Below are 19,833 nucleotides of genomic sequence, written 5' to 3' on the forward strand. Positions count from 1 at the left end.
CCATTTTACACAGCCGTATCAGTTTCACGGGAATGCCCAATTCAGATATCGCGGCATATACGCAACTAATTCTAGTGCTGCCGAAACTGCTTTTAAATAGGGATCGAAACTATAAAATGTATTATAATTTAACTTCTACCAACACTTTTATGCAGATATTTTAAGATAAAATCTTCGAGAACGAATTTTATTTATTAAAAAAACTCGGATTTCTGGAGGTATTTTCAAATATATACATTTTACATTTTATATTTCCGATGAAAAAACAGTACCGATTTTTTTTTTTTTTGTATGAAGAGAGATTCACCCTGATACATGTACATATAAGTAGTATATACATGGTACATCTGTACAAAGATGCATCAACTTAATACATATACAATTTATTAAAACATTATTAAATGCAAATGTGACACTCCCCTTTATGACTATGAACTGCGTGTTTTTATTATTCAACCGAGCATAACGGACTATACTTATCTAGTTGACGTACAAACCGACAGGCCTCTTATTATTTAACTTTATACTTTTTCAATATGTATGTAATTATACCTAAATTACTTCAAATATTTAGGTAAGGGTGACATTGCTGTTAACTGTACGAAGTAGTATTAATTGAACAATTAAAAAATTAGTTTTCGCCAAACAACGTGGGAGTGCACATACATAAGTAGAACACTGTAATAGCCCAGTTATGCATATACTTGCACTGCTATACCATTTTTACGTAAAAATCAAAACACAACAGAATTCTACATGTAAGGTGTTGTGCGTTGGGTAACCGCTTACACGCAAAGCCCGTTTAACCAGGGACCGTAACTCTTATGACTTTTATCAAAAAAAATCAAAAAATAAGAGTTTTATTTGATTTTTATATATTTAGATCAAAAATAAGAGTTATTTTTGATTTTTATATATTTAGATCAAAAATAAAAGTTATTTTTGATTTTTATTTTTTAGATGAAAAATAAAAGTTATTTTTGATTTTTATATTTTTATATCAAAAAATAAGAGTTATTTTTGATTTTTATATTTTTATATCAAAAATAAACATCAATTAAAAATTCGTGACATAATATGTTTCTTAATCTCTCACGAATTTTGAATTGATTTTTATTATTATAAAAAAGTATATTATATAAAAGTATAAAAATCAAAAGTAACTCTTATTTTTTGATATAAAAATATAAAAATCAAAAATAACTCTTATTTTTCATCTAAAAAAAATAAAAATCAAAAATAACTTTTATTTTTGATCTAAATATATAAAAATCAAAAATAACTTTTATTTTTGATCTAAATATATAAAAATCAAAAATAACTCTTATTTTTGATCTAAATATATAAAAATCAAAAATTTAAAAATCATACAATATTTTGCATATAGTTCACCTAAAAATCATAATGGTGTAATCAAAACTTTTCTACGATGTTCATTTATGTATGATTTTATTATTCAAAAATTGAAAAAAGACTCTTATTTCCGGTCCCTGCGTTTAACAGATTCTTATGTGACAACTCTCATGCAAAGCTAAGTATGCATAACTGGGCTATAAATCACTCTAAAAGTGATGGGGAAAGTCCAATTGCATTCATTTACTTAAGTGAAACAAATATTTTATATACTAGGTACATGAGGGTGGTTCAAAAATATACGCGTGGGGGGATGTAAAATATTGAGCTCCCACTGCCTAGATACTCTTAAATGGAATAAAAAAATACCTATGTTTTTTGTTTAAAAAAAAATATTTAGAACTGCCTCAAAGCCCATGAAGTTTTCCATGTATTTTTTATGGGGAACAACTTTTTCGTAGTAATGGTATATAATTCTTGAGAATCATTATTTTTCGATTGTGGAACTGTCTCAAGTAGCACACTGGTGTATAACCTGATGTAAATTTACGAATTTTGGTACAAATCTGATTAATTATACCAAAATTCACAAATTTACACCAAGTTATACACCAGTGTGCTACTTGAGGTGTTTCCCTTAAGGAGACTTCCAATAATAATTTTACCAAAGTGTTTCGCCCGCATAGTTACATATCGTCGTTTAAAGTGCAAAACCGCGTATCAACAAAATGCAAAACCGCGTATCAGCAAAATGCTGGCGTAACTGTGAGTGATGCTATTCGCGAAGTTTTTTTTTTTAGTTTTGAATCAAACCGACAAACGGTTATCAAAAAAGAAAAATTTAGTTTTAAGCATTTTGTCGACATACATACATACATACAAAGTTAATTATATTCCCACTGGGAAAATAGGTAAGCACCTTGCGAGGTAAGCCATGTTTTCTTTCAGTTTTTAGTACCAAAATTGTCATCATGGCCAATGTCATCTACTAGTAAAGGGCAAAATTAACACCTCCGAAGACACATTACGTTGTCAGTTGCAAAATAACGTGCAGCCGAAGTTATTTCCAAGCACCGAACTACTCCGAGCGACTGCTCTGCATTACACGTAACTTACTTTGTAAAGCGGCTCAGAAGTATATCTGATACCAAATGTACATTCTAAATTCCTACTAACATAAGGCGGCCATGCCTTTGTAAAAGTAAGGGACGTTCGGCAGGGAAATGGTAATGACTGCCAGGTGAAGAGTAAGTTGCTAATAAGGTATTATTACGTGCTCCTAATTCCCACTGGGTTACATCACCCTATAAAATGTTTACATATGTATGTACGTACTTAGGTATTTACATACATACATATGTGTATTTATCTAAGCGTAGGTATCGACAGGTGTACAATTTTTTTAACTTAGAATAAAACAAATTAAATTACTACACAACTACATAAATTAACATATCACGTAAAAACTTTTGTGTTTTTTATTTTATTAAGAATCAGTTAAATAGCCATTTACACGACGAACGCCACGCGATAAATGGAATTAAGTGGGTAGTTGAGAAGACAGTACATATGTATATCTGTGTTCGTATGGAAAAGTAGCTTATGTCGAAAGGCCGGCTTTAGTATAATGCGGCATTCCCTTTATTTTTTAAACGACAAGGAATTTTTTGATGAGACTTAAAAAGAATATTGACTTGCTAGCAGCGGAACTATTTCTTGCCTGTTTATTTGCTAAAAGTTGTTTAACGGCTTAGCGCCCGTAAGTCATTCGCAATCGTATGCTGCGAATGCCGATTTATACTAAAGCCAGCCTTTCGACATAAGCTACTTTTCCATACGAACACAGATATATATATCTGGGCGCAAACAATGAAGTAAAATATAGGGTAAGCACTGGGATTAAGTTGAGTAGTATATTTATACACCCAAGCTTACAAATAATCAGTACCATGACTTTGCAGGTTAAACATCGTTATCGACGTGATCGCCTCCATAACATAGTATAACAGAGAATCGAACATCAGCTGTTCACCCTGCTGGTAGAATCAGTCAAATTTTTTTGTTGCAAACAAGCGTACTTTATATACATATGTAAGTATGTATGTATATAGTATTAGGTGCGTTCGCGTTAAAATCTCCAGTAAAAAACATCCAACAGCAAAATTACGGCGAAATGCCACCAGTGCTCTCACAAGAGAAAAATATCCAAAACCGTACGCGAACAGGAAATTTTCAGAAACTTGCAAGTTAGACGATATAGCTGATATAATTTTTGTTTACATTCAATAGTGAAAATTTAAAACGTACGAAAACTCATCACAACGTGTTATCCTGACACAGTTTATTGATTAAACAAATAACTACTTACTTCTTACAAGTTTAATTAGTCGTATTTTGCCATTTTTAACTTCCAAACCATCAAATTCAATTTTGTGATTTGGGAAAATTCCAACCAGCTGCTTTTGATCAGCTGTTTTCCTGTTGGCAAAATTTTTTCCAGCAGAAACCAGCAGCTTCTTCTCAAAATGAAATGCCACTTTGTCCCCTCAATTTCCCCTACTTTGCAAGTTTTTTGCGTACGCGAACGCAACAACCTGAAAATTTTGGTTAACTTTGAACAATTAACAGGTACACGAACGCAACTATTACTTACGTATGAAATAAAGACACCTTGTTCAAGTATTTTTAAGCTGTTTATTTATTTATACATATTTTGATAAAAAAAACTCCATTATCTAAAAATAATATTTTTTCATGTGATACAAAGTGTTTGAACAATAATGCACCAAGATAACACAAACGCAGAGTGGGCATTTTGATTGTAAACAAATACCTACGTACTTGCATATGTATGTATGTATGTATGTACATATGTATGTATGCATTTGCTCACCAGGCACTTTTTTTTAATTTTGCATTAATTGCAATATGAGTGACGCCACCAACTTTGACTACTCCTCGATTTTTATATTCTTTGACTTGACTATATCGAAAAATTGCTGCAGTCCCTTGCCGTTTGCCTTCTCGTAATAGGGCAACTTTTCGGCACGTTTGAACCATGCAAGCAAATTCGGATATTTAACAGCATCGATATCCAAATATACCTGCAAAGAACTTATTGCCGGTATCAGTGAAAGATCAGCGAGCGTCAGGTGATCACCAGCAACGTATGAATGATCCTTTAGGAAACCGTTTACTGTTTCGTAGACATTAGCTATGATTTCGATCTGAGATTTTGGCACTACAGTCTGATTGGCGAAAATAATGGGTTTTGTTGTTCCACGTAGGGCACGTTCGAAAATCACGCCCGTATCATAGTATAAACGTTGATCGACAATTGAACGTTTGACCAGATCCTTTGGATATAGAGAATCATTTTTGCCATATTTGCTTGCCAAGTAGGCGATTATGGCATGAGAATCTGTGATGGCGTGTCCATCGTCCACTAACGTTGGCACTGTACCTTGTGGATTAAGTTTGCGGTATTCGTCGTTATGATTATCACGTTCCAGTAAATTCACCACTTTATACTCATATGGCAATTGTAATTCATTTAACACCAAAAGAACAGTGCGCACCGGTGGGCTGGGATCCATACCGTACAAAACAAGTTTACCCATTTTCGTTGACTTTTTTCGTTAGTTATAGCAGAAAATGTAGTAGAAATATATTTGCGTGATGACCGGCTACAATGAACCTAGTAAATGAGTCAATAAGCTTTGTATTTATAGGTTTTGCACTGGAGAGACTGGATAGAATATGCGATAAGAGAGCATATAGACGACGGTGCTTTGGCAAAACCTCATATCTCAAAATAATATCTAACAAACAAACTCTCTATTAAAAACAAAAAATCATTTTTAAAACTTTTTGTTCTGGAAATTAATGATTAAGTATTTTTTTAGTTAATTAAGAACAAAATATAATGAATCATAGTATCTAAAGCCCTATTTTGAATTAATTTTACGAGATACGAGGGTGTAGTAAGGATTTCTGAGATACCAGATTTTGCCAGAGTACCGCCGATGGTATGTAAGTATGTTTGTATTCGTAGATAGTAGGCGAGATAGACCGGCTTTGTTTTTGATCGAACGGCTCTTGCAATTATTGAAAAATGCAAAAATTCATATAGTATAATAGCTACATATGTATCTATGCACATACATGTTAATACGTTCTTATATGCATACATACATATGTATTTTTGCTCAAGTGGCACTCGTATAACGAACGATCGCAAGTTCCCTGCAGTGAAAATCTAACAAATTTCAATTTCACAATTGGGTATTGCTATTTTTATAAGTATGAAGTGGGTTATATGCAGATATTTAATCCTTCAAATATTTAATTGTGAAATTTCATGAGTATTGTCGTAAAGTGTTACAGAAGCACAAAGCCTCGATTATGATGATTGTTTGTACATACATATCGGTGGTCTTTGTAATAACGACACAAATAACAAGTAAGAAAGCCTAAGTTCGGGCGGAGCCGAACATTAAATACCCGGCGCAATTATTAAATATATGTTTTCCACCTTTCCGAAAGCTACCGCTACACGATAATCCGGGGTGTATAAATTTTAAGTAAATTAGCGTCCTTAAATTTCGAAATATTGCAGTTTCAAGCATTTCTGAAATATACCGTTATATGAAAAGCGGTCGTAATTTTAGTCCGATTTCAATAATTTTCAACGTTTTGCTTTTATGTGGCAAGCACAATAACCATACCGAGTTTATAACAAATTGGTGGAACGGTTACCGAGATACATATATGTGATCATAAGTGGGCGGTGTCACGCCCATTTTCCAAAATTTTATCATAAACGTATTTCTTGGTAGAGAATTGTTGCAAGCATTAATTTTGAATAAATTAGCTTTAATATTTATTGATTTATCGAAGATTTCGTATTTCTCCAAATTACCGTTATATGGGTGGTAGGCGTGGTTATTGTCCGATTTTAAAAATTTTCGGCCATTTGGTATGCTGTAGCAAGACTAACAACTGTGCCAAGTTTGGAAGAAATTGGTGCAGCGGTTACCAAGATATACACATGTAACCATAAGTGGGCGTGGCTACGCCCATTTTCCAAAAATTTATAATATTCTTATTTTTCGTCTAAAAGTTATTGTAAATATCAATTTTGAGTTAATTATATTCAGTAGTTACTAAAATATCGCAGTTTTCGTTTTTCTGAAAATTACCGTTATATGGGAGGTAGGCGTGGTTATTGTCCGATTTCGCCCATTTTCAATACCATCCGTCCTATGCCCAAAAGAAGTCCACGTACCAAGTTTCGTTAAGATATCTCAATTTTTACTCGAGTTATCGTGTGCACAGACGGACAGACGGACGGACGGACGGACGGACGGACAGACAGTCACCGCTTAATCGATTTCTCTTTTCATTCTGATCATTTATGTATACATGTGTCTATATCTATCTCGATTCGTTTTGCCTGTTACAAACAACCGTTATGTGAACAAAGTTATAATACCCTTGTGCACAAGTGCGCTCGGGTATAAAAATTAATAAAAAAAAAACCCAACCCCTACTACTGCTAACTGTCTCATGTCTCTAGTTCTTCTTTAATCTATATCCAATCCTTACTATTTACTTTAGTAAAAATTTTTACTTACTTTAGCAAGGATAAGACATGGATTAGACAAGCAATACTAACCGAGGCACTTAACGGTAGTGTGTCATTATTACAGAGGACCAGTCGATATATAGTTACACTTAAAAATATTTACGTGCAAATTGATCTTCATCAAGTTTGACACATCTTGGACCTACAAATGGGTGGAGCTACAAAGAATGACTGATCTTCAGCTTCAAATCGTCCTGATTTTATATCTCAAATATTATAGGGCAATTCTGGCCTATATAGTTGCAAGTCTTTTGTAAGACAATTGAAAACCGTAGACAAAACAGTTTGAAAGATTTTATTTATTTTGGCACGAAAATCGTACAAAAACGCTCTTATAGGCACCATAGAAGGTGCGTCTGACTCGCGAGTCATTTGTGTACGTGTTGACTTGCCTTCGACTACACACAGTCGAATCATTCAGAGTCATGTCGGTGTAACTAACACATATTTATTTTCACAAATATATCCAAACCGACTCGCGAGTCAGACGCAATGCTGAAATGCTGTATCTCAGTAGCCGCTTTACCAATCCCCACTTACGAATATTGCTCAGAGTTTCACACAGAATCCCATTGAAAATTTTTTAAATTGGGCAATAACCACGCCTACCTTCCATATAATGGTAATTTTCAGAAATACGAAAACTGCGATATTTTAGTAACTACTGAAGATAATTCACTCAAAATTGATAATTACAATGATTGTTAGACGATAAATAATAATATTAAAAATTTTTGGAAAATGGGCGTAGCCACGCCCACCTATGGTTACATGTGTATATCTTGGTAACCGCTGCACCAATTTCTTCCAAACTTGGCACAGTTGTTGGCCCTGGCACAGCATACCAAACGGCCGAAAATTTTTAAAATCGGACAATAACCACGCCCTCATCCCATATAACGGTAATTTAGAGAAATACGAAATCCTCGATAAATCAGTAAATATTAAAGCTAATTTATTCGAAATTTATGGTTGCAACAATTCTTTACCAAGAAATATGTTTATGATAAAATTTTGGAAAATGGGCATGGCACCGCCCACTTATGATCACACATATGTATCTCGCTAACCGTTCTACCAATTTTTACCAAACTCGGTGTGGTTATTGTGCTTGCCACAGATAAGCAAACAGTTGAAAATTGTTGAAATCGGACTAAAATTACGGCCGCTTTTCATATAACGGTAAATTTCAGAAATGCTTGAAATTTCAATATTTCGAAATTTAAGGACGCTAATTTACTTAATATTTATACACCCCGGCTTATCATGTAGCGGTAGCTTTCGGAAAGGTGGAAAACATATATTTAATACTTGCGCCGGGTATTTAATGTTCGGCTCCGCCCGAACTTAGACTTTCTTACTTGTTTTATAAAAATATAATTAATTCTTGAACAAAACCCATGTAAACCCAAGCTTCAAACGTTGTGCAATATTTGAAAAAAAATCAAAAAACTTTGGTAAGAATTTCGAGCTAATTTAATTAGACTTCCTAGAAAGATTCTGAGTATGCAATTTTGTAGCCCATACATATCCAGAATTTTTATAAAAACTAGAATCAGCAAGTTAAATTTTTTTGTTTTTAATATTTTGTCCACCACTGCATCTCAGCGTGAAATTTTCGGTGACGTACAATAATGTCAATGGAATTAATGTCACTGACATTAATACACAATTGAAAAGTAAATTAATGTCAGAAACGTATAAAAACATGCAAGCTTTACGTTGACGTGTAATAAGGCGAATCGTTGATTTGTTGTTGATGAATAGTATAAGAATTCGTTATGTATGTATGTACGTACGTACAGTGCCTGCCACTTGATTAGCATCCCCTTTTGAACCTCAATACTGATAGTTTTTCTTTTAATTTATTTAATATTCTTTATTTTTTTCATAAAAATATAGCATATTTTATACAAAAACCATGCATGTATTTTAATTTGATTTTCAAATTTTATACAAATTTATAATAATTCAACCAATTTCCATCAAAATCTCAAACTTAAAAAAAAAAAATTGGTAATCTGGACATTTTTTGCATGGTGTTCTAATCTTTTAATACTAGTCGCAGGTAATGTAAAATTTGATTTGCGATACTCGGAGTACTGTACAATCGCCGACAACTTGAAAACAAAAGTGGTCGTCAAATTTTTTTCTGCAGGGAAGCAGACATTTTAGGATATCAGGCAAAAGCAGCCCAAGGTTAGTAGGAACATATCGTTACATGAAATTCCAAAGGCCTTTGCAACAAAAAAAATCTAAGTTTACATTATAATTGATATGATGCATTTCATCGAATTACAATTCCCCACATCGTTTTATGCCACAAATATTTATTGCTTACTGCTTTTGCATTTCAGGTGACGATATATTTTTACATGAAATATTATGCATTTCCACTTGCCCCTTAATTCACAGAAAATTATCCTTTTCGGTGACCCCTAGTAAAATTTTATGACTAACATTTTTACTTAACATTTTAACTCTCCAAATTTTTTACAAAAATGGGTCCAAAGGACTACTTCTGGTAGAAGCTAAGCGTTAAAGTGTTCTAGGAAAAAAATTGTTGTCTCATTCTACTATAGGTCTTTTAAAGCGTTTTACACAAAAAATTACAAATACAACCTATCTAGTAGTTTTTGTGAAAATTGGAGATACATATTGATGGTCCTCTGCAATAACGATCCAATTTAAAATACACAAAAATTAAATCCCTTTCTACTGGAGTGGCTCATCTCAATAATCTTTATGTTATCCATGCCTACTCTCCAATTTGTACTGTGCGTCTCGATGGTGTAACCTATATGGTGGAGGGACCTATAGTTTTAAGACGCCTCCGAATTGTCAATGATATTATATAAGAAGCTTTTTCATAGCTGAAATACAATCGAATGATGCTCTGACCAGAGATCAAACCTTGGTCTTACCGAGTGGAATTGCGCACCTCTAACCACTCAGCTGGGGTGGCCGACTCAGTTATCAATTATTTAATAATATGTAAATATGTGTGAATTTTTGTATGTTAATTTAATTAATTATTTAATAATATGTATGTATGTATGTGTGAAAGCGACACATGGCACAGCCTTAACGTAAATACTTATTTAAATCAATAGTCAACGCCTATTTGAAGCCAGGTCAAAATAATGCAAAGCAGACGTTTTTCTTTGCCTTAACCTTTTGTGACATTTGTATGTAAGTTAATAAGTACATATATAGGCAGAAAATAGAGAAGGAACAGTTAAAAACATAAAAGGGTAAAAACGGATCAGAGAAATGTTTTAATGTTTATCCAGGTGGATACATACTTTGCCATATACCTAGCCGATCCTATACCAAAAACAGAGCAATTAATTCCTGGTGAAATATTTCGTTTGTTTTTTCTCTTTTTTTTAAATCATCCCAATCTTTTGAAGAATCCCCACAGTTTCCTCAGTGAAACGTTGCCTAAGATGTTCCGGTGCTCAAAGAAATGGTTCCCAGAAATATTGGACACTTTCTTCGTAGTGCAACACATTCGTATGGCAAACGGATTCTATCTTTTCCTTGTCTCCTAACTTGACTGCCACGCATAAGAAGCTTTATGTTCCGTTTATCAAGCGATGATCACAGCCAACACAGCAAGTATCTAGACTAGTTCGATTTGGCTGAGGAAGAGCGGGAGATGGAGTTTATAATTGAAGAAGCTTATTATTAGTCTCATTTCAGGTACTGTCCAACTCTGCCCCAAAACCGCATGAATTAAAGAAAAAAAAACAAAATGGATAATAGAGCAAAGGCTAAATTTTTTACGAAGGTCGCCATAATTACCAGTCATTCATTTGATGACCAGCAAACCTGCTTGCAGCGACATTACAAATGTCTGGCTTTAGACGGCTTTTTCAAGAAATCTTATGTATGTAAAATTTTAACAAGCTTTGGCTATATTTATTTTATTTATTTAATGTTTATTAAATTTTATAAAAGTTTGTCTCACTATCTAACAAAAACCATGCAGGTCCGAATTTCAAACTTTTTACAAAAATGAGCAAAAATTCAAAAAAGATACATAAAAATTTCTAAGTTTTTTATCCGAATTAGAGTTAAAAACAAATTTGATGTGGAGTTTTGTTGCCCATTAGTTTTCAATTTACCGTTGATTTAAGACAATTGTTTTCTGGTGGGGTTGTACATTTTGCTCCATATAAAAAAAATTGTCGGACATACCGAGTCCTACGCCAAAAAAAGTAAGCGAAATTTTTTTAATTTTCTTTTTAATGCCTACATATTTTTTCTAAAAATTCTGATTAAAAACTTAAGTATGGTTTTTATTGGATGTTAAGCAATACTTTCATAAAAAATAGTAAACATTAAATAAACAAAACACAAATAGTCAAAACTTGTTAAAATGCAGCGTCCTTATTTATTTTCCCGCCACTGTAGATGTCAATGAATTCCGGACCAATGTGGAAAGTATGCGGAAATCATACAAAACATGGTAAATAAATGCTTAAACCAATGATCATAAAATCTATGAATATTTCAGTGTGCACTTTTCCCGCCTAGAACAGATATTCGAGGGAGCCAAACAAGCAACTTTTAAATAAAAAACCCAACCGACTTCAATAATCACAGGAATACCGGTAGGTACAAAATGATTCACGAAAAAATAAATAAACAAATGGTAAAAACTTAAAAATAAAAAAATCTTAATGTACTTAGCTAAAAATGTAAAAAAAAAATGGGCTGAAATCTTAAGAAATTGAAAAAATTAATTTTTTAGTAATAGACTGCATATTTAAATAAAACAATGAATAGTTTGCGAAAAAATTATCACATATCTACTTTTAGGGACCACAAAATGTATACAATTAAAATACTTTCACAGCGGCAGTCACGAACTAAAGCACAAATAAGCTTTTGGCTCTCAGTTTTGTTGCTTGCTCTCAATCGAAGAGCATTTTGTTGCTGACGCAGGGAAAAAATGGGGTAAGCCCACTACTGCTGCCTAACACAAAAATGTCAAATCTGAAGCAATAAACATAACAGCGCTGTAAAACAGAACGCAGTGAAATTTCTTCAACCCCCCCAAGTGTTTTTCCATTTCATTTTATACTCGCAACATACGGCGTGCAACAGTAAATGAGAAATTGAAATTTAATGCATGCATGTACGAGTATTACAAACACAGTGCAGTGTGTAAAGGGATGCAGAAGAAAATTTAATTCATGTAACCAGAAAATATGCAATGGTTTACAAGATTTTCATGATTTCACTAAGGGTTCAAATTAATTGGCCAGTCTTTGCTTGGGTCGTTTGTTATTTCAGCGAATTAAATTTTAAATTATTTCCCTAATTACCCTTTACACTAGAACGAGCATAGCTTATACACTTATTACTAAATTAAAAAGGTTTGTTTGGGCTTTTCTTTATAGGTATAAAGTCTATGTGAATTTTCAATAGGGATACGCAAGCTTTTTAGTTTCAAAGAAAATTCGCCAACTAACAGCTTCTCTGCACGTCACTGTGTCAGAGAAAACGCCTTTCGAAGACATTCCATACAAAAACAGTTTAGTCAGCAAAATATCCAGCAACCCTAAATACCGACTTGGCAGCAGCAGCAGCAGCACCATCATGCCACCTAAAGAGGAAAATGAATTGAAGAGCTGTGCACCAGCAGTAGGCAGCATCAGTTGAGTTTATTGTATCCATGGGAGTGGATAATGTGCTTTCGGTTTATTCTCTCACGCGAAGCAAGGTATTTAGTGCTTTTTGGGGCTTGGCAGCCTAAAAGCGGGACAAATTCGGCTCTAAGCCTATACATATAAAACAAATGATTTATGTGCATTACAAGAGGAAGAATCATCATAATTCGTGTTTAGTTTAGTTTCATAAATTATTGAATGAATACTAAAAGAAATTACAATTACGGGTAATAACGAATCTAAGGAGTATAACAAATACTGCAAATTTTTTTTATTAAAAAGTGAGTGAAATACTAATTTTGCAAATCCAAAATGATTATATACATATGTATATACATATGTATGTATGGACTCATACTTGTAGTTTTAAATTTAGTGAATTTAAGATGGCATTTCATTGATGTGTAATTACCTAGAAAGGCAAAGACAAATCAATGGCTTTAAAATCAAAATTATGACTTATGCGAACTCTTGAGGATTCATAGTGCATATACATTAAGCAAAATATATACATATGTACATATAGGATTCTACATCTTTACATACATACATATGTTCATATGTGCATGATCTCATAAAATATGTCAGAGCACTAATGCGTTGATGCCCCATTTCGAAATAAGTACAAATGTATATGGTGTGTTTATATCCGAATATATGTACATACGCACGTATGCATATTTATGTAGATATATGCATGGTTTTCAGCCAAGTGTTTTCCTGCATCGGCCAAGTGGTAGAAAGTGTGTGTTTGACCTAACTTTTGTGTGAACAAACAAACTTTAGCGGCACATACTTGGCATTCGCTGATGTTAATTTATGTATGATTGTATGCTTGTATATCTAAATATGTATGTACTTGGAGCCATGGATACGCGTGCTATTGATTTAAAGGATATAAAAGTCATAAATGTGCTTATATTATATGTGTGTGTATGTATGTAGCTTATAAAAATGGTATTAACAATTACTGGAGCTTATCTTGTCAATAGCAACAATGGCTACAGGAACTATACAAGTACTACATAAACAAAACTGTGAGCTGAATGCATGCGTACCTAAACAAGGAGCCTCTTTTGTACATACAACTATATGTACATATGTAATTATTTACACAGTTTTGTTAAGACATACGATATGCCCATAAAAATACCTATGGCCATATAAATATGGTATATTCAAATGTGCAGTATGTATGTATGTATATTAGGATACCTCGTGAAAAGTGTTGCGGCTTCCCTAAGCAAATAACGAAATTTCTCTTTAATGATAGATCAGTGACAGACAACCCTAAAGGGATCAGCATGTATGTATGTATAAGCTTTTCTTTAGAAAATTGCCAACATTTTCTAAACTAAGAACAATTTTAATGCAATTTCCTGCAACTTTTCAATAAAGTGTTCATATCAATTTCAACTATAGTATCTTAATGGATATCAGTTTTCAACCCAGAAAATAACTTATGTATGCCTCATTAATTGTGGCCATTCTAAAAAGTGTACACAAGAGGGCTGAAAAAATCCCTCCCTGCATGCCTTCTAGAAAGGCTTTTTCTATTCACAATTTAGCAAATGTCCATATGTATAAGGCTGGCACTTGTTTATAATTTTTAGTATTACAAAGGAATTTGCATTTTAGGTTGCAATAAAATGTATTTGATGTATATCTTAAATAAATATCTTGAAAAAGCAGCACCCTGCAAAATCTTTTCTGTGAAAGATTAATGAGAATGGAATGTAGAGTGAAAGTTTTGACTCTTAGGAAGGCTTTTTGGAAGGTATTTTAACTCCTGAAATTATGTACTGGGAAAGTTTCATCAAAAATATATTTCCTTCCGACATTCATTTTGAGTTTCTTTAAAACATTTTAGCTTAACGCGTTGCGTTTCGTGACTTTTGGAAATATTTTTCATAAATACAGATTTTCATGGAAAAAAAATCGTTTCCTTTAAATGGCGGTCACCTCCAATTGAGCTGAAATATTTCGGCGTGCCAAAAAATATGCCAAATTTTATTTTTCACTTGTGAAAGGAGCAAATTTTATTCATATAGAGAGTAAGGCAGTCTAATATATGTACATACATACATATAAATATACATCGCAATATTTCATAGCCAAAGCCCACACTATCATATACAAGCGTAAAAAAGTGTGCGTGGTTTTGCATTAAGGAAAACAAAGGCACAATCTCAACAAGTCAACTTAAGTACTTGTGTTTTTGAGAGGTAATGCATGCTGACACAAACAGTCAAGCAACTTAAGAGCATATTCCGACAAAGCCTTGTCAAATATCCTCTTACACAACATGGGCGTAGGCTAAACAAATGTTGACAGTAAGGGACTCAAATTGCAAATAGGCGTATTCGGCATTTTTACATTCAACTTTAATGTTTAGTTTAATGGTGTCGAAACCCACTTTGCACTTTAACTTTCGGTGCTTAAATTTCTGTCCGGCCTAGTTCTCTAATATGCGGCCATTTAACACAAAACTACGACTTCTTTAAAACGTGATTTCCACATGTTGAGGCCATTCTGGTGGGTAAATTGTTGTTTACATATGCATACTTATAAATTCTCATAACAGTATCTCATCGATGCAACGCAATGAAAGACGCTAGTCAAGCAAATACATCGAACTAGTTGCTTGTGTCGGTAATTTAAAAAAAAAGTACAGCGATTCTTAAATAAAATTAGATTGATTTATGCTTTAATTGTAAAAAACAGTATAAAATTTGTTTACAAAATCGTGTAAATGTATGCATATAGTAAAAATACAATACTAACTAAGCAAAAGTCATGTGCGTCGTCAACTGACTTTTGACACTACCATTGAGCCTTACCTTCTCAAAAGCTAATTAAGCAAATCCTCACCATAAATTTGGATCAATGCAATATTGCTATCTTGTGGAAATTCAAGTGTATTCACATCACACTCGTTTAGGTAAACCGCTCCTAGGTAGGCAGTGTCTGTCGCTTCTGTACTTCGCCGATATAACACACCAATATCCTTTACTTGAATTGCACCATCGAACGCCACTACATAATAACGTACACGCCAACCATTTGGCGCATTTTCTGGAAGTGAAAATTCTTTGGGTATTTTTGGTGTATCTAGCGTATTTCTCGCCAATAAATCATTGTATTTTGACTTTATTGGTGATACATAGCAGCGTCCTTTTTGCAAATTTGTTGTATTATAGTAGTCGCCCATGAATAGATAGCAATCACGTGCATTATTCCTAGTGCAGAAACGCAAAATGCAATCAAATTCCCCATCATTTGGATGTAGTTTGTAAGCGTATGCGAAAACTAAGCCCCCACTTTGCAATCGAAAATCGGAAACGAAAACACGAAAGCTATTATTGTACTGTAATATGCGCAAGCATGATCCGCCATTAAAACCATCGGCGTAGAAACGTTCTGCCAGCTGATATAGCGGCACTGAAGGTTGCAGCGAGCATTGTGATAAATTAAAAAACTGTTCACCATCACCTCCACCACTGCCGCTCCCGCTGCTTTTTGAGCGACCGTTTAGATATGTGCGTTTTCCTGAACCCAAACAAAAGTCCGAATAAAAGGGTAATATGCTGTAGGGATGTGTGGCTATATGTTCCCATAAAGAGCACCAGAATTTTTCGTTGCGTCGCAAAAAAGCATCGTTCACGCTGTCATCACCCAGGGGTTGTTTTATATTGTAACCAAACATTTGCAGTGTTTCATATGTCCAGGCTGGCGCAAAAATGCCCGTAGAAAAACGGTGACTCACAATGCGTGCTAAAGTTTGTTTACTCTGAAATTTGGCAACCTGACCACGTCCAAATACATCGATGCCAAAAAAAGCACGTTGACATTGAGATTGTGAGCGTTCGCAAATTTCCGTTGTCATCTCAAGACTTTTGTCATTCCACGTGTAATTGATTAGCATACCATGCGCGGTATGAAAAAAACGCACATTTTTGGCATTAATTTCATTTTGCCATCTTAATTCGCCAGTATCAATAATGCTGTCGTACCAGAATACCACACCGTGGTCCACTTCCTTTTCCACGCTATTGCGTAAGCGTTCTACGAGGTAGCTGGAAAGAATTGCAGATTTGAGATTGATTTGTATATTAATAAATATTTATACTTACTGAAGGTTTTCCATATTCTCAGGTTTAACTCTGCATTCGACGTTAATTAGCCAACCTTCAAAGCAATAATGTTTGCATAGCTTCACCATGGCATCGACAATCTTGTCCACCATATCTGTTGACTGCAAAACCTCGTTTAATAAAGAAGCGTGTCCACTTTCGGTGATGAAAGTGCCTATTAAAAATTTAAACATTATTACTAGCTTGGTTTGTATTTATAAATACGAAGAAATGGTTCAAATTTGAAGGCCAGAAAGTGGTTGTATTAATTGGTAAGTATTCTTTACATAAAGCTTATGGCGGTCGCTGTGGTATAGTGGCTAGGAGTACGAACTACCATTCCACAGGACCTGGGTTCGATCCAGCCCAGCTTCCGACTAACATCCATAACAAGAGAAAAGCAAAAGCAGGCAATGGAAAACCTCCGAGAGTATTTCTGCCATGAAAAACCATACCTCATAAAAATACACAAATAAATAAAAATGTTAGATAGGACAAGGAGTACCTGGGCTGTTAAGGAAACAATAATTAATTGTTTTGCCACAATACGGAAGCAAAACTTCTCTCGATTCATATCTTGGAGCAAAATGATTCAAAATTCGTTTTCGAGTAAAATTTAATATCGAAGATAGGTTAGACTTCTAACGTTTCGCTTCAGTAATACCGCTTTCTCTTAGCCCCAAAAACAGGCGGACATATGCCGTACTTACCCAAAACACGTACACCGTGTTTGTGCGCTGCATTTAACCAACCACATGGCGGTATTGTTATATAATTATGACTAAAGTAGCAAAAATAGTCTATACCGGCCCAATGGTAAAAACGATAGTCATCATACTTCTTTGATGAATGAAAATGCCTGTAAATTATGTATATTTGGTTAGAACGAAGTTACTAACATTGTTATAAGCGCACTTACCGATCTTCAAGATAATTACCCATCATGTCGTGGCAGACTAGAACTTCTCGCCTATTGTGATTTCCAATTGGTTCTCTATAATTGCTCAGCAGTTGAAATTGTCTTTGTAGATATACAGGAGCAATGCGAGGTGTTAATGGTGCTACATACTTTTGCCATTGTATGTCCTTACTTCTCAACTCAAAGGATAACAATTGTTCGTTGGAGTGTATTGCCTCTGCTTCCAGTTGATCTTCAAGTGTAAGATTTTGCATGTTGTATGCAAATGTTTTTAAATTAGTGCGCATATTGAATATACTTGCTAATACTTTTAACGCTTTGCATGCAATGCAAATATTTAAAAGCGATAACCGCATTTAGTCCCAGTAACATTATGTTTATCGGAGGCTTTAGATATTTTACATACATATGAATGCACTTGGGAAATAGAACTAGAAAATTAAAATTTTGTAATACTCATTTGATTGATTTGGTATGCAAGCGCTGCAACAAAATAAAAGCTCAGCCTTATCACTACATTATGGATTGTATATTTGTGTGTATATACATACATAAGTACATAGCATATTATGAACACCATGCAAATTTATAAGTATGTATGTATTTATATGGAAAATTCGTACTCAGAGTGTGCTTAATTAATAAATAATTCAATCATATAAAAATGTAAAACGGGAACCTAACACTTGCATAAGACCCTGAGTGTTAGTAAGAAATTTTGCCATTTTCTATATGTTTCAATTGGTTGGTATTTTTTTTTCGATTTATTTTGAGTTTTGGTGATTTATTTATTAAACTTAATTATTTATTAAATTTGGAAAGTAAAGTAACATATTTTAAAAGATAATAATAATTTTTGCACTTTTGTTAGCGCTTGCCCAAATTGTGTTGTGCGTCTTAATATTCTTATAGACATGGAGGGACCTACAGTTTTACACCGCCTCCGAAAGGCAAATGGGGGCGCCCGCTGTTAGAGAGAATTTATTTTAGTGTATATGTTGCTCGGACCAGGTAGAACGCAGCCACAGGCTATTTAAAAAGATACTTATGTACATACATACATGTGGGTATATATTTTTGAAGAAATGTTAAATAAGACTTTCCCATTAATAACAGTGATATGGGCAAGCCCATATGCACTAGATGGTTATTACCAGTTATTTAAATATATAACCGTCAATGAGAATATATCGGCGCATTTCCTGTATTCAGTTTGCGCAAACTTGTGTTTAACTGCGATAGCTGTTCGCTAATGAAGATTTTATAGCGAAACGAGCGAATATTTGTTCGCCGGTAACATGCACAAATACACTTTACACACATAAAAATGTACATATGTACATACGCGCATGTGTTGGCTAAAATGTACGCAAAGCTAAATTAATTCCAGCGCCTTTTATTATAGGCACATATGCAATATGCTTTTAATTGAACTCGAAATGTTTACTTGTAGATTAATACAATAAATTTTTTTATGGAATACAAATTGTAAATAAGCATTTTATGCATAAAGTACACACTCACTGCAACATTCCTCGCTGCCATCACAAGTTTTCATTTCGCCTTCTTGCAGTTAGCAGATTACTTTAATAATATTTGCATTTACACACTTAATAATAAGTTCAGCATTTATACAATTTTTATATAAAAATAAAACAAACTAATAAAAATAAAACTTTTAATCACTAAACACTACAAAATGCTGCGATGGTCGAAATGAACACAAATGAAAATAACACCAGCTGATTTCTATTAGTGATGTGATGTGAGCTATCATAGTTCGATAAATAATGAGACATAACAAGTTATCGGTGCTTTTAAAACGATTATCGTTTTAGCCAATTGCTTAAAATGTTGGATGAGAAAATTAGTTCAAAAGTAAATGTGTGTTCAGAGAAAATAGAAATGCTGTGGGGCTTATTCATTGTCTAAATAAAGCCGATTTTAACGTGAAACTATGTTCACATATTAATATTATCTCAATCAAAGTTTGTTTTTTAATCACCCCGTTTGCACAGGCAAATCTTACGATTATTATCCGTCAAATTTGTTTTGCTTGTTATTCTCACATCTCAAGGAAAATTTATGTTTCTTCTCTGT

General features: G+C 33.7%; 3 protein-coding genes across 4 annotated transcripts in view; 1 reads left to right on the plus strand and 2 right to left on the minus strand.

Moving 5' to 3' along the window:
* Positions 1–4,033: 4,033 nt before the first annotated feature.
* LOC118742930 (glutathione S-transferase 1-like) lies at positions 4,034–5,064 on the minus strand. Its single transcript, XM_036475357.1, has one exon. It carries the CDS (start codon positions 4,971–4,973, stop codon positions 4,305–4,307), a length of 669 nt encoding a protein of 222 aa, XP_036331250.1. The 5' UTR covers positions 4,974–5,064; the 3' UTR covers positions 4,034–4,304.
* Positions 5,065–12,183: 7,119 nt separating this feature from the next.
* The window catches only part of LOC118742933, an 11,220-nt gene continuing 3,570 nt past the window's right edge, over positions 12,184–19,833 (plus strand). The window contains exon 1 of the mRNA XM_036475363.1: positions 12,184–12,962. The gene's annotated coding sequence lies outside the window, so the exon portion shown is untranslated. The remainder of the gene's footprint in view (positions 12,963–19,833) is intronic.
* On the minus strand, positions 15,359–19,456 carry LOC118742931 (cytosolic endo-beta-N-acetylglucosaminidase). Of its 2 annotated transcripts, XM_036475358.1 has the most exons (6): positions 19,258–19,456; positions 18,032–18,164; positions 17,734–17,965; positions 17,525–17,673; positions 16,815–16,989; positions 15,359–16,757 (listed from the first exon to the last, which is right to left on the minus strand). In XM_036475358.1, exons 2-6 carry the CDS (start codon positions 18,087–18,089, stop codon positions 15,533–15,535), a joined length of 1,839 nt encoding a protein of 612 aa, XP_036331251.1. In that variant the 5' UTR covers positions 18,090–18,164; positions 19,258–19,456; the 3' UTR covers positions 15,359–15,532. The 2 variants fall into 2 exon arrangements, with proteins under 2 accessions (XP_036331251.1, XP_036331252.1); XM_036475359.1 differs by lacking the exon at positions 18,032–18,164 and having other exon boundaries at positions 19,258–19,446.

This window comes from Rhagoletis pomonella, unplaced genomic scaffold (genome assembly GCF_013731165.1).
Source record: "Rhagoletis pomonella isolate Grant_MI unplaced genomic scaffold, Rhpom_1.0 Rhpom_scaffold_00007, whole genome shotgun sequence".
Taxonomy (NCBI): Eukaryota; Metazoa; Arthropoda; class Insecta; order Diptera; family Tephritidae; genus Rhagoletis; species Rhagoletis pomonella.

Bases quoted from the DNA above. Each gene is read 5' to 3' on its own strand.
- LOC118742931 (XM_036475358.1), bottom strand. From the start codon at position 18,089: ATGCGGTTATCGCTTTTAAATATTTGCATTGCATGCAAAGCGTTAAAA. The intron at 17,674-17,733 runs GTAAGTGCGCTT...CATAATTTACAG, and splicing joins GGTAATTATCTTGAAGATCG to GCATTTTCATTCATCAAAGA. The intron at 16,758-16,814 runs GTAAGTATAAAT...AATTCTTTCCAG, and splicing joins GAGAATATGGAAAACCTTCA to CTACCTCGTAGAACGCTTAC.
- LOC118742930 (XM_036475357.1), bottom strand. From the start codon at position 4,973: ATGGGTAAACTTGTTTTGTACGGTATGGATCCCAGCCCACCGGTGCGC.